Source organism: Mauremys reevesii, linkage group 10 (genome assembly GCF_016161935.1).
Source record: "Mauremys reevesii isolate NIE-2019 linkage group 10, ASM1616193v1, whole genome shotgun sequence".
In the NCBI taxonomy this organism is placed as follows: Eukaryota; Metazoa; Chordata; order Testudines; family Geoemydidae; genus Mauremys; species Mauremys reevesii.
The window spans coordinates 33636965-33651123 of record NC_052632.1 but is presented as its reverse complement, the minus strand read 5'-3'; the positions used below and the strand labels follow the sequence as shown (position 1 = coordinate 33651123).

The 14159-nt window shown below is 46.1% G+C and overlaps 1 protein-coding gene across 10 annotated transcripts in view; it reads left to right on the top strand.

Annotated features, from left to right (window-relative positions):
- The window catches only part of CIB2 (calcium and integrin binding family member 2), a 141904-nt gene that overhangs the window by 97797 nt on the left and 29948 nt on the right, over positions 1–14159 (top strand). For all 10 annotated transcript variants that reach the window (XM_039491933.1, XM_039491934.1, XM_039491939.1 and 7 more), the window contains 2 exons: positions 7272–7419; positions 9684–9879. In XM_039491933.1, coding sequence (XP_039347867.1) covers positions 7272–7419; positions 9684–9879 — 344 coding nt within the window. The remainder of the gene's footprint in view (positions 1–7271; positions 7420–9683; positions 9880–14159) is intronic.

Below are 14159 nucleotides of genomic sequence, written 5' to 3'. Positions count from 1 at the left end.
AAGAAGGGACTTACTTCCCAGACCAGAAAATTACTGTTGGGGATGTTGAAATGCCAATAGTTATCCTTGGAGACCCAGCCTATCCCTTGCTCCCATGGCTCATGAAGCCATACACAGGCAGCCTGGACAGTAGTAAGGAGCAGTTCAACTATAGGCTGAGCAAGTGCAGAATGATGGTAGAATGTGCCTTTGGATGTTTAAAAGCGCGCTGGTGCTGTTTGCTGACTAGGTTAGACCTCAGTGCAACCAATATTCCCATTGTTATTGCTACTTGCTCCATAATATCTGTGAGAGTAAGGGGGAGATGTTTATGGTGGGGTGGGAGGTTGAGGCAAATCGCCTGGCGGCCAATTTTGAGCAGCCAGACACCAGGGCAATTAGAAGAGCACAGCTAGGCATGCTGTGCATCAGAGAGGCTTTGAAAACCAGTTTCATGACTGCCCAGGCTACAGTGTGACAGCTGTGTGTGTTTCTCCTTGATGCAAACCTGCCCCCTCTGTTGATTTTAATTCCCTGTAAGCCAACCACTCTCCCCCCTTCAATCACAACTGGCAAAGGAAATAAAGTCACTATTGTTTTGAAACCATGCATTCTTTCTTTATTAATTAAAAAAAAAGTGAGATAACTGATAAGGTAGCCCGGGTGGGGTGGGGGAGGAGGGGAAGGACAAGGCCACATTGCTTATTGTAGCCACACTACAAATCAAAACTGTTTGAATGACAGCCTTCTGTTGCTTGGGTCATCCTCTGGAGTGGCTGGGTGCCCGAAGCCTCCCCCTCCCGTGTTCTTGGGCATCTGGGTGAGGAGGATATGGAACTTGGGGAGGAGGGCAGGTGGTTATACAGTGGATGCAGGGGTGGTCTGTGCTCTTGTTGCCTTTCCTGCAGCTCCACCAGATGCCTGAGTATGTCTGTTTGCTCCCCCATTAGCCTCAGCATCGCCTCCTGTATGCTTTCCTGGCCTCTGTCGCTGTATGCCTCCATGCATTCAGCTGTGCCCTATCAGTGCGGGAGGACTTCATGAGCTCGGAAAACATGTAATCGCGAGTGCGGTTTTTTTGCCTTCTAATCTGCGATAACCTCTGGGACAGAGATGATAGGGGGAGCGTAGGAACATTTGCACCCACAGGGGGATAAAAAAGGAGAGTATAATTAAGAAGATACATTTCCGAGAACAAAAGGGAGACTCTTTCACAGTGAATCAAGCAATTCACAGCAGACAGCACATGTGCTTTAAGTACAAGGTCGCATTTTGCCTTTTATATTGAGTGCCTGCCGGTATGGTGACACATCACACACGGCTGGGCAACAGAATTCAGTTTCCAGGCAGCCATGGTAAGCCAAAGGGTACCCGGGGTTGGCTTCTTCTGCCTTCATACCATGTGGCAATGGTTTCAAACTGTAGCGCCTTCCTTTCCCATAGCAAGCAATGCCAGCTGGGTTTGCCATTTAAACGGAGGAGCTGCTGTTTTCGGGTATATGTGCAGCACACCCCTTCTCCCACCCCACCGTGTGGCTGTTCTCTGGGATGATCCCTTTTAGCCAAGCACAAACAGCCCAGCATGAATGGGTTTCTTTTACTGTTCCCTTACAAAAATTCCCCTATTTCAACCAGGTGACCATGAATTGTATCACTCTCCTAAGGCTAACATAGAAAGATACAGACCGAATGTTGCTTGAATGTGACCAAAACCCAGGACCATTCACTGCCATGCTTTTTGCTGCAATGATTCCAGGCTACTTGCTACTGGCTTGGCGTGGTAAAGTGTCCTACCGTGGAGGACAGAAACCTCCACAGAAACCTTCTGCAAAGGCTTTCAGAGTACCTCCAGAAGAGCTTCATGAAGATGTCCCTGGAAGATTCCTGCTCCATCCCCAGACACATTAATAGACTTTTCCAGTAGCTATACTGGCCACAACTGCATCCCAAGTCCTCAGGGAAAATCAGACATTAAACACAATTGCTTTTAAACCCTGTAGTGTAGTTACAAATGTGCACTCACCAGAGGTGCCTTCTCCAGCTTCAGGGACCAGGAACCCGCCTTGGGAGGGTATTGGCTCCAGGGTGATGAAAAGGTCCTGGCTGCCAGGGAGAATGGATTCTCTGCTTGCCTGCTGTGCATTCTCCTCATCTTCCTCATCCACAAAATCCACCCCCCTTGCAGGTGTCCACAGACAGTGGTGGGGTAGTGGTAGGGTCCCCCCCTAGAATGCCATGCAGCTGATCATAGAAGTGGCATGTATGAGGCTCTGACCCTGAGCAACTGTTTGTCTCCTTTGTCTTTTGGTAGGCTTGCCGAGCTCCTTAACTTTCACGTGGCACTGCTGTGTGTCCCTGTTGTAGCCTCTCTCCACCGTGCCCTGTGCGATTTTGGCATATATGTTAGCATTTCTTCTTTTTGATCAGAGTTCGGCCAGCACAGATTCTTCTCCCTATACAGCAATCAGATCCAGTGTCTCCCGTTCGGTCCATGCTGGAGCTCGTTTGCGATTCTGGGACTGCATGGTCACCTCTGCCTCTGAGCTCGCCATGCTGACCAAACAGGAAATTAAATTCAAAATTTCCCGCGGCTTTTCCTGTGTACCTGGCTAGTGCATTGAAGTTGAAAGTGCTGTCCAGAGCGATCACATTGGAGCACTCTGGGATAGCTCCCGGAGGCCAATACTGTCGAATTGCATCTGCACTACCCCAAATTCAACCTAGCAAGGTCGATTTTAGCACTACTCCCCTCACCGGAGAGGAATACAGCAGTTGATTTTAAGAGCCCTTTAGGTCGACGGAATGGGGTTGGATGTGTAGAGGCATTGCCTATAAAATCGACCTAACCTTGTAGTGTAGACCAGGGCTAACAGATTATTTGGGCATAAGCTTTCATGGGTAAAAAAACCCACTTCTTCAGATGCAGTCAACTTCATATAAAGTGGGAATCCATCATTTACCTCAGAATGCCACAGTTGTGTGCCTGCAGTGTTTTCCTCTGAAGGCCGCTGGGATTGCTTAAATTCATTGCCGTAGGAATGCATAGTGATTTGGTATTGGCAGGAGAGCAACATTAACAGAATGATTGTTACCATTAAAATAATGTCACTGAGTTTTTAAAAATGACACACAAGATTTCTTCCCTAATGTGTTACTAATTTTTATTTGTGATTTGTCATGACTCATGTCATTCTGTCTTTTTCCCCATATTTGGTTTCGCTCCATTGTATAGAAGCGCTGAGCTGGGGGTTGTACAGTGATTTAGGAAGGTAGGGCTGCTGCTGGTATTGTATTTTCTGTTTGGCTTAGGAAAAAGGTATGAAAACCAGATACATCATATAATTAATTGCTCCTAATGAAATAGGGTACTATGGAAGTGTGGTATGCAGGGGCGGCTCTAGCTTTTTTGCCGCCCCAAGCATGGCAGGCAGGCTGCCTTTGGCAGCTTGCCTGCGGGAGGTCTGCCGGTCCCGCGGCTTCAGCGTACCCGCTGCCGAATTGCCGCCGAATCCTCAGGACCGGCGGACCTCCCGCAGGAAAGCCGCCAAAAGGCTACCTGACTGCCTCCCTCACAGGGACCGGCAGGCCGCCCCCCTCCACGGCTTGCTACACCAGGCACACGCTTGGAGCGCTGGGGCCTGGAGCCACCGCTGGTGGTACCAGTAGTATTTTTGGCCCATGACTGTACAATACCACAGTCCTTTTTGGACCACATGGATTCTACAAAAATCTGTGCAAGTTCATAACAAAGAAGTGGGCTGTAATTCAAGTTTACCAATCCAGAGTGTCCCTTTTTATAATATATTTGATTTCCAAAATGTACTAGTCCAGAGGAGAGCAACAAAAAATGATAAAACGTTTAGAAAACCTGAGCTATGAGGAAAAGTTAAAAAACCAAATGTGTTTAGTCTTGAGAAAAGAAGGTTGAGGGGGGACCTGATAACTAGGGTCCTACTAAATTCACTGTCAATTTTGGTCAATTTCACGGTCATAGGATTTTAAAAATTGTAAATGTCATGATTTCAGCTATTTAATTCTCAAATTTCACAGTGTTGTAATTGTAGGGGTCCTGACCCAAAAAGGAGTTGTGGGAGGGTTACAAGGTTACTGTAGGGGGGTTGCGGTACTGCTATGCTTCCTTCAGAGCAGGGCTCCCAGCCAGCAGCTGCTGCTCTCCAGCTGCTCAGCTCTGAAGGCAGCGCTGCCGCCAGCAGCAGCAGCGCAGAAGTAAGGATGGCATGGTATGGTATTGCCTCCCTTACTTCTGCGCTGATGCTGGTGGGCGCCGCCTTTGGAGCTGAGTGCCTGGCCACCAGCCACTGCTCTCCAGCCACCAGCCGCCACTCTCCAGCCACCCAGCTCTGAAGGCAGTGCAGAAGTAAGGGTGGCAATACTGCACACACACCCCCAAATAACCTTCCGACCCTCCTGCAACTCCCTTTTGGGTCAGGACTCCCAATTTGAGAAATGCTGGTCTCTCCCGTGAAATTTGTATAATATAGGGTAAAAGCACACAAAAGACCAGATTTCACAGGGGGAGACCAGATTTCATGGCTGGTGATGCGTTTTTCATGGCCATGAGTTTGGTAGGGCCCTACTCAGGGGCGGCTCTACAAAGTAGGCTGCCCCAAGCAGCGCGGAGCGCTGCGCCGCCCTTCCCCAGTCCCGCGGCGGGTCCCCTCTTCCCGCGGCTCCGGCATCCTGGGGAGGGCGGCATTTGGCTCCGGTGGAGCTTCCGCCGGCATGCCTGCGGCAGGTCCACCGGAGCCCGGGACGAGCGGACCTGCCGCAGTCATGCCTGCGGGAGCTCAACCGGAGCCGCGGGAAGACGGGACCCGCCGCAGGCCTGACTGCGGCAGGTCCGCTCGTCCCGGGCTCCGGTGGACCTGCCGCAGGCATGCCGGCGGGAGCTCCACCGGAGCCAAATGACGCCCTCCCCAGGATGCCGCCCCAAGCGGGCGCTTGGCCCGCTGGTGCCTAGAGCCGCCCCTGGCCCTACTGATAACATTTTTCACATATATTAAAGGAGAACTGTGATCAATTGTTCTCCATGTTGACTAAAGGTAAGACAAGAAGTAATGGACTTAATCTGCAGCAAGGGAGATTTACACTAGATAGTAGAAAAGACTTTCTAAGTATAAGGGTAGTTAAACTCTGGAAACAGCTTTGTAGGGAGGTTGAGGAATCCCCATCATTGGAGGTTTTTAAGAACAGGTTGTACAAACAGCTGTCATGGATGATCTAGGGTTACTTGGTCCTGCCTCAGTGCAGGGGCTGGACTCAATGACTTTTTGAGTTTCTTTCCAGCCCTACACTTCTATGATTCTGTTTCTTTTTTGAATAAAAAGGGTGGCATGGATTCATATTTTTCCTTGTAGACTTTCTGTTCAATTCATTTGCTGCCCGGAACTTAGAGGCAATACAATATATTTTTTTAATGATACAGCCCATCTTGGTCACTTTCATTTTCAACTTACAAAGATATGTAAATATATTCATCTGATTTGTTTGAAAATATATACTCAGCAATATATATACACTAAAATGCCTGAGTTGGCAAACTTCAAAGTTCTTTGATCACAGAGATACCAAGGCCATACCTACATTAGCGAGCTTACAGCTGCACAGCTGTACTGATGCCGCTGCGCCATTGTAAGATCACTCATGTAGCCGCTCTATGCCAATGGGAGAGAACTCTCCCATCAATTTAATAAAACCACCACAACGAGCGGCAGTAGCTATGCTGGCGAGAGATGCTCTCCCACTGACATAGCACTGTGCACATTACCACTTATGCCAGCGAAACTATGTCGCTCAGGGGGCTGGGTTTTGTTGTTATTTTTCACACCCATGAGTGACATAAGTTTTGCTGACATAAGTGGTAGTGTAGACCTAAGACATAAGTGGTAGTGTAGCACAGAATTGCCTTAAGATAAGGTCATTCATTTGACTGTGGCCCACGCACTGAGCAGCACTATTTCAAAGTCAGAGTCAGTTTTGAAATTACTCCCTACAAAAAGCCATAATTCTGGGAGTGACATTGACTCTTTAGTCAACAATGACCAGCTGACACATGGTGGTAGGCCTGGGAGTGATATTATAGTATCTGCTACAGTGCTACAGTGTCAGGTTTTTGTTATACAGTAAAAGCTTTATAATCCAGCATGTTGGGGAGATGGGGGAATGCCAGCTTGTTAAAAATTCCAGTTTACTAAGCGTTGTACTTACCAATGGAATACCAATTTTCAAAGAATTAGAATACAATAAAATGAATAAAGTATAAAATAGTATACAGGTACTCACCAATCCAGTAGTTATACTGCACTGCAGAGTGGCTGGTTTCTTGAAGCACTTAGGTGTATACAGGTAAAGTTTTCTATACAGTAAGGTTATCTTATGACAGTACATATTACTATGGGCAGCGCATGGCATACACTGAGATCACTAAAAATGCACTTAACATTAAAACTATACTGAACGTAATTTAATCTTTGATGATTCAGAAGGCACTTCAGGCCTCAGGGTCAATCAATATCAATTATCATAGTAGATGTAGAAGGTGTAGGAGACTGGGCTGAATCTGTAATGACCATATGACCAGGAGTGCTGGAACAATTTTTATAGTGGTAGTGCTGAGAGCCAATGAATCAAATGTTAAGCCCTGTATAAAATGGAAACCACTTCAAGCCAGGGGGGTGCTGCAGTTCCAGCACCTATGACACACCCTGGAAGTGGCTTTTTTAATAAATCCCGGATATCAGCTTGCTTACTTGTCTTCTGCCTCTTTTGCATAAAAGTAGAGTGCAGAATGTACAATTGCATAACCTCCTGGGCAGTATACTAGTCCCGGTTACTAGATTGAAAATTTGTATTGGGAGATATTAGAAATGCTGGTTAACAGAGTTTTCTGGTTGATAAAGTGCTGGATAACACAGCTTTTACTGATCTAGATTTTTTTAAACTAAACAATTTGCATGCAATCTTTACAATTCCCTATTATTTTAGTTAATTCATCCAGGGCCAAATTTTCCTTGCCTAATTCACACAAGTAGCTCTATTGATTTTAATGTGACAACTTTCATGAGTAAGGTAAGCAGGATTTGGCATCCAGATCAGTGTATCTGTGTGGCTGTTTACCTGACCTGCCCCCATCCTATTCTTCACACCAGCCTATTTTACCTCCCAGGCTGCAGTTTGCAGGGGGGAGTCTGGAGGCTGCACTGTGTGACTGCTGTGCTTGCAGCTTTCGTGAAGTCCCAGGTTCTAAAAATAAGCCTATGTGTTTTATGCAGGAGAACCCCTTCAAGGAGAGGATTGTGGAGGCTTTCTCAGAGGATGGAGACGGGAACCTCAGCTTCAATGACTTCGTGGACATGTTCTCTGTGCTCAGTGAAATGGCTCCCAGAGAGCTCAAAGCAATCTATGCCTTTAAGATCTATGGTAATGTGTGGGGATGCTGTAGATAAATGGCTCCATTAATTCAGATTAACGGTCTGCCTAGGAGAGATGTTCACTATCAGTTGTGTGCTTAGGCAAAAAGCAAAATGGCTTAGTTTTGCAAGGTACTGAGCATCATCATTTGCTGAGCCAATCAGCAAACATGCACTTAACTTTAAAATCCCTGGAACTACTTGTATTCTTGAAGTTAAGCACATGTAGGATCAAACCCTAGGAAGAGATGTTTTGGTATTAGAGATGGGATCTTCCCCTCTAGATATACTGTATTATTTAGTCCACTGAAATGTCAAAAGATCTTGTGATATGTCATTGTGATAACAGCAAAGATGGTAAATAAGATTGTTTCAGACTTCCAATATCAATTAAATTCTAGAAACTGGAAGACCATCGGAGAGCATGATGTTTACACAAAGATAGTATCTGAATTTTTCTCTTGCTTTTTAATTCTGGCCTGTTTAGATTATCTTTGCACATCTGATGATTATCTGTACAAGTCCACAGCTGATCATTATGATGCTCATAGGCAATTCTCATTTTGTGTTTCTAATTTTAGACACATGAAAGAATGCTAAATGAAGCACTAATGGTTCTGAAAACGTGACTCAAATCTTTTTATATTAGCACTTAGGCAACATTTTTGTAGAAAATATTCTTGTTGTTGCATCTTTGCACAACAATTTCCTGGGAGAAATCCGCTTCATGTGCTTTCCAGGAAGTTTGCAAAGCAGTAATAACAGAGCTCAGGCAACAAACTGCTAATTTCTATAATAATCAAAAGGTTGAAAGTTCTTTATTAGCTAGAGATTAGTGGCTATATCCTGGGGTCCAGCCAAAAAGCATTGAGCACAAGTGAAAAAAGGTAGATGCATGAGTGGACAAGACAGCATATCTCCACTCCCCACTGTCAGTACAAAATTACTGCCTCCGCTTGCCCTCTCTTTGAAATAGATCACACCTTTCCAAGTTTAAAGCAAGGTCTCCCCTCCTGGAATCTCACTTACTAAGAAGGTCTCCCTGCCTCTTTCTGGCTTCCGCCCCCTCCCCCAAGTGACGCTGGGAGCCAGCAGGGCGGGGTGGAGCAGAGCAGGGTGGGCTGGGGCCGAGTTGCTCACTGCTGTCGGCGATAGGCCCCCCGCTTATCCCCCAGGCCACCCTGGACTCTGCGTCCCACTGAAGCGCAGGGCCCCTCAAAGCACGGTAAGCCCAAACATCGGTGAAGCTGGGCCCACATTCCTAAATATTGATGAAGCAAGGGCACCACGGGCCCATATAACTCGTCTCCTATGCCTACGTAGGGTTTCCTTAGTGAGAGGCAACCGCTTGGCTATAGCCCATCATAGAAAAGCAAGCAGGAACCAAACCTGCTATGTGTACATTTTCTTGCCAGATAACCTATTAAATCTTGAGGCATACAAGGCTGCAAATCTGACAGTTCCATCAGGCTTGGAATATTGCTACTCAGTGGACAACTAGGTTCTGAGTTCATGTGACCATGGAAGTGCTACATGGAGATTTACTGGCAACTTATTAGCTGTTTGTATGTTAGATGGAGCAGTACAATAATTTACTATTTCCCCCATCATTTCTGTGGTTGGTGTCTCAAAACATCAATGTTAGCAGAAACCCATACTGAATGGTAACTCTAAAAATAGTACTCTGCAGATAGAGTGCTTTGTTTTCAAAGCACTTTCTAAACCTTAATTGATCCTCCCAAGTATTTGTTACATGGATGGGGAAGCAGACTGCTGTGTTCTTGATAAGGCCTTGATTCTGTGAGTTGCTCCATGCCATGATCTCCTCTGGAAGTTCACATATTGCAGGATCAGTCTACAAGTATGGATGTGATTACGTTGCCTGATAATGGTTGACCCACAGAGAATATAAGCTCTACTAAACAGATATACAGGCTGTCACTTGCCACAGAAACTGGGTCAGGTGTCTTTGGGAGAATCCAGATGTTGACCAAGAGCTTTGGATTTGAGTTAGATGGAAATGCTCCATATTTGGTCAAGTACAGCATCTTCTGAATGCTGGCCTAGTGCTTGCTTGTACCGTACAGAATCAAGTCCTGTTGAAATAAATGGGAGTTACCTGTTGTGAGAGAAATTGGCCCCAAGTTTGCTGGGGTTGAAGACAGACGTAAACATTTGTTTAAACTGTTTTCTTTTGTACACATTTTGTTAGAGTAAATTAATCTGGAGAGAGGTATTAACAATCTTCTTTTCTTTCTTCCTTTTCTTGTTTAGATTTTAACACAGATAACTTCATTTGTAAATCTGACCTTGAAAAAACCCTCAACAAGCTGACACGAGAAGAGCTAACAGCAGAAGAAATCACTCTAGTTTGTGAGAAGGTGATAGAAGAAGCTGATATGGATGGTGATGGGAAACTAGCATTTGCAGACTTTGAAAATATGATTTCCAAAGCACCAGACTTTCTCAGGTATAAGAATTGCCTTAAAAACTATCAAATGTTCTTTCTTTACATATTTTGTTCCAGCTGGAAAGATGGTGGCCTTGCCAAATGTTGATATGCTGGAGTAACATTTGACAGGCTCTAAGGCTGAGTTACAGTTTATCCTCTTTTGAGGACAGAAAAGCAGCAATGCTTAGGGCTTTTTATTTACACTTCTGCCTTGGTGTTCAGCCAAGGTCTCTGCACTTTCTCCAGGATCAATGCCTTGCCTATACTTGCCTTTTTGTATTATTATTCATTATTATTATTATTTATTATTATTCTGGAAAATCTCCTAAAGTGTAGTGTACGCGGAAAGTATCAGAGGGGTAGCCGTGTTAGTCTGGATCTGTAAAAGCAGCAAAGAGTCCTGTGGCACCTTATAGACTAACAGACGTTTTGGAGCATGAGCTTTTGTGGGTGAATACCCACTTTGTCAGATGCATTGTAAGCGGAAAGACACCCCTGGGCTCAGATCCTCAGTGGTATTTAGAAACCTAACTCCTATTAATTTCAATGGGAGTTAGATGCACAAATACCTTTGGAGGATCTGAACCCAAGTCCTTCAGCTGCAAACTAGGGGATGACCTCTACCCAGAAATCCCTTACTTTACTGACTATTTGAAGACCAAGAACTCAAAGTTTTGATTATCTTTGCATTTGATTTTCTTAGATATTTTATTAGATGTTTTGATCTTTTAAAAGCTCAAATGATACTGTCCTCAGGCAGGCCCACTGACAGCAGTTCCAGGCCCCAGAACAGTCAATGGGCCCCCATGCATGCACAAGCCACGTCTGCGCAGATGCAGTCCGCCTGACATTTGGGTGGTGCTGTGCCTACACTGCTGGTGCCCAGCGAGCTTTTCCAGCACAACCAGTGCTTCCATATGCTGCTCGGTAGGGTTGCCAACTGTCTAATCGCGCAAACCCAAAGACTCTTGCCCCTCCCCTGTCCCACCCCTTTTCCGAGGCCCCATCCCTGCTCTCTCCATCCCCCCTCTCTCTGTCACTCACTCTCCCTCACCCTCACTCACTTTCACCAGACTGAGGCAGAGGGTTGGGGTGCGGGAGGCGGTGCAGGGTGCAGGCTCTGGGAGGGAGTTTGGGGCAGGAGGGGGGTGAGGGGTGTGGGCTCTGGGAGGGAGTTTGGGTGCAGGTTGCAGGCTCTAGCTTGGGCGGGGTGTGTGTGTGCAGGAGTTACCATTGTTGTCAGGGATGGCTGTACCACCTCACAAGGCAGCTGCATGAGGGGAACCCATGCCAAACTTTAAGCAGCTGAGCCCTGTAGCACTGTCTTTCCTTTCTCAGACCTCTTCCTGTATATTTAGACTGGCCTCCTCCCTGTCTCACTGCTTGCTCTTTAATGGTACACTCACTTCCAGCTCTGTTCTCCCTGAATGACCACTGTCCTATCTCCCAGCAGAACTGATTCCTAGTTACATGACCCTTATGCTCTCTCATTCCCTCCAGCTGAGGAAGCAAGCTACACCTGCCACAGATGAGTCTGAATCCCCAATCCCCTTAAAGGGACAGCTCACCTTGTGACACCTGTGTCCTAGGGAATTTGTTCCATGAGACAATGTTAGAGACCCAAATGATGTAGACACATTCCTTCTTTGAGTAATGGACCTCTGTGGAAACTCCTAGCCCAATTGCATTGCCATGAGTATTACTTAGGGGAACTTGGTCTTTCACTGTGCAGGACAGTTTTTGGTCATCATCTTTAGATCCTGAATGAGAGGGCAGACTGTTTCTAGATTTGTTTTTGTTGCTTATAGTTGTAGCCATTATAAGGAATTTAACTTAGCCATTATGTTCATAAATGGATACCAGTCCCTTCCAGTTCCTCTTGGAATTCTCCGCTAACAAGGAACTGGTAGTGCTACTGAAATGCCCAGATTTGTTCCAAATAACATGATCCATGGCACAGTAAAACAGTCACAGAAACACATTGCTGTCCTGATGACATATTGTATAGAGGAATATGACAATGTTAATATCCTGGAGATGATTGTTTCATTGTGGAATATGTGGAGTGTAGATCCAGACTTCCAGGCAAACCAGATTCCCACTCCAGCAACAGCCATATGTGAGATCACCATCCCTTCCTCTTGATGAATTTCAAAATGGCGCTGTATAGTAGACATCTCAGTACTTATAAAGAATTGTCGGGTAGAAGCAGCCCAAGTGGTATCTTCCATCATGAGTAGATGCCTAACTGTGAGAATCCCTAAATTCACTATTTTCTGGGGTTCTGAATATGAAAGTTCCTCTGTAGTATGGCTGGCATCAAAGTTCCTACAGTTAAGCACTTATCTGTTAAACTTGCTGATTAATCCAATAGTGGTCTATGATCTTCATTAAACTGCTCCTCAGTAGGATATGGCAGCAGAGGAGCAGAAACTTCATTCTGACCAGTACCACATGCCAATATCTGCTGCTCCACAGTCCTGACTGTCATGGGCATCACTTTCTCTGGCTCTTTTTTACTTTTTTTCAATACTGCCACGATCAGCCATTGGCAGCTCTGTTGTCCAATCTGCTGTGGGCTTTTCCTTTTTCTGGATTCTTTTTCACCACATTCAGCACTGTCACAATCAGAGAATTGGCAACTCCGTAACCCTGTCTGTCATGGCCCTTTTCTTGGTTACACATTCTGATGCCACATGAAACTGCTCAAAATGGTGTATCCATTTTGGCCGCACTGATTTATCAGCAGATACAGCATCTGCAGTTGTTATGGGAGACATTAGCTCCATTGTCCTTATTCTGCTTCAGACTCTATGTATGCTACTTCTGTCCTTTAAGGTAGTTTGATCTGTCTCTCTGTCCCTGTAGAGCTGCCCTCCCCCCCTTTTCTGTTTCTAGAGCTCCGTGCTGCAGCTCTCCATGGGCTCTCTCTAAGGCTTCATGCTGCAGAGTTTATTTTTCTGTGTTCTCCCTCTTTTTGCCCTTGTCATCTCTTCTCTAGGCTGGAGCTTTTCCTGCTCTCACAGCCCTTCTTCAAGCCTTCTCTGCTCTCTCTCTCTGTTCAGCCCCAGCTTGCTCTGGGCCTGCTCCAGTACTGGCAGGTGAGGAACTCAGACTGTTCCCTCTCCCTGCAGAAGAGTTACACTGACCTTTTTCTTCCTTTCCTTTTTTTTTTCTTTCTGCGCTCTCTCTCTCTCTCTCTCTCTCTCTGGAGGTGGATCTGTCACTGCTGGCACAGCTAATGTGAGCCCAGAGATACAAGACTGCAAGCCCTTTAGCAGAGAATGATCTCCTATCCAGAGGTCCCTCAATTTATTAACTTTTTTACAACATGCTGGTCCTCTATGATAACAGGGGGACCATAAAACCTATGAGTAAAAGATATCGCCCTACTGTGCACCAGTACTTTCACCAGTGGAATCAACAGTGGGAGCACTAGCACAGGCAGAGTACGGACATTTTGTCTAAATCCTGCTCTGAGTACAAAAGCCTTTAAAATGAAATGGAACTCATTTGTTTACAGATGGGTTTGAGGTCTCTTCTCAGCATTGCTACGCCCACTGGGCCTGCAAAATGCTGTATTATCTGAAGAACATGCTCTGGAATCTGAAAGGGCAGTGCTTACTCTGATAAAAAAAGACCAGACTTTTTTGGAGTGGGAGGGCTGGCTAACAAAAGGCCCAGTGCTATGAGGTGCAGAGAACCTCCTGTGAAGGGCAGATTCCCCTCAATTCCCACTGTAGTCATGAGGCGATAAGGATGCCCAGCACCTAATGGAATTAGGCCCTCAACTTGTATTGATTTTTAAAATTATAGAACGTTTAGGGCTGGTAGAGAAAAGAATTAAACTAAAGACCATCCTCTTTCTGGAACAGGAATGGGAAATATATAACAATAAGTCTTTCAGGGCTTGTTGGGGCTGGATTAATTATATTCATTGGCATAATTTATTGAATGTAAGTCATGATTAAGGCTGCGAGTCTGTCATGGAAGTCACAGAAGTCACAGATTCCGTGACTTTCTGGGACCTCCATGACTTCTGCAGCCTAATGGTGCTGCTAACTCCAGGACCACCCCAGCACTTTGGGAAGCCCTGGGCCAGCCGCACCAGCTGCTGCTCTGGCAGCCCCAGGCAGCTGGTCCCTGGCACTGCCCTGGAGCAGTGGTCCGGGACCGGTGGCAGTGGAACTCTGGACTGCCCCCTGCCAGGACCAGTGGGACACCAGGCCACCCCCTGCCTGGACCAGCAGTGGCGGGGCTGTGGGGCCGCAGGCCACCTCCCACCCGGACCGGCAGTA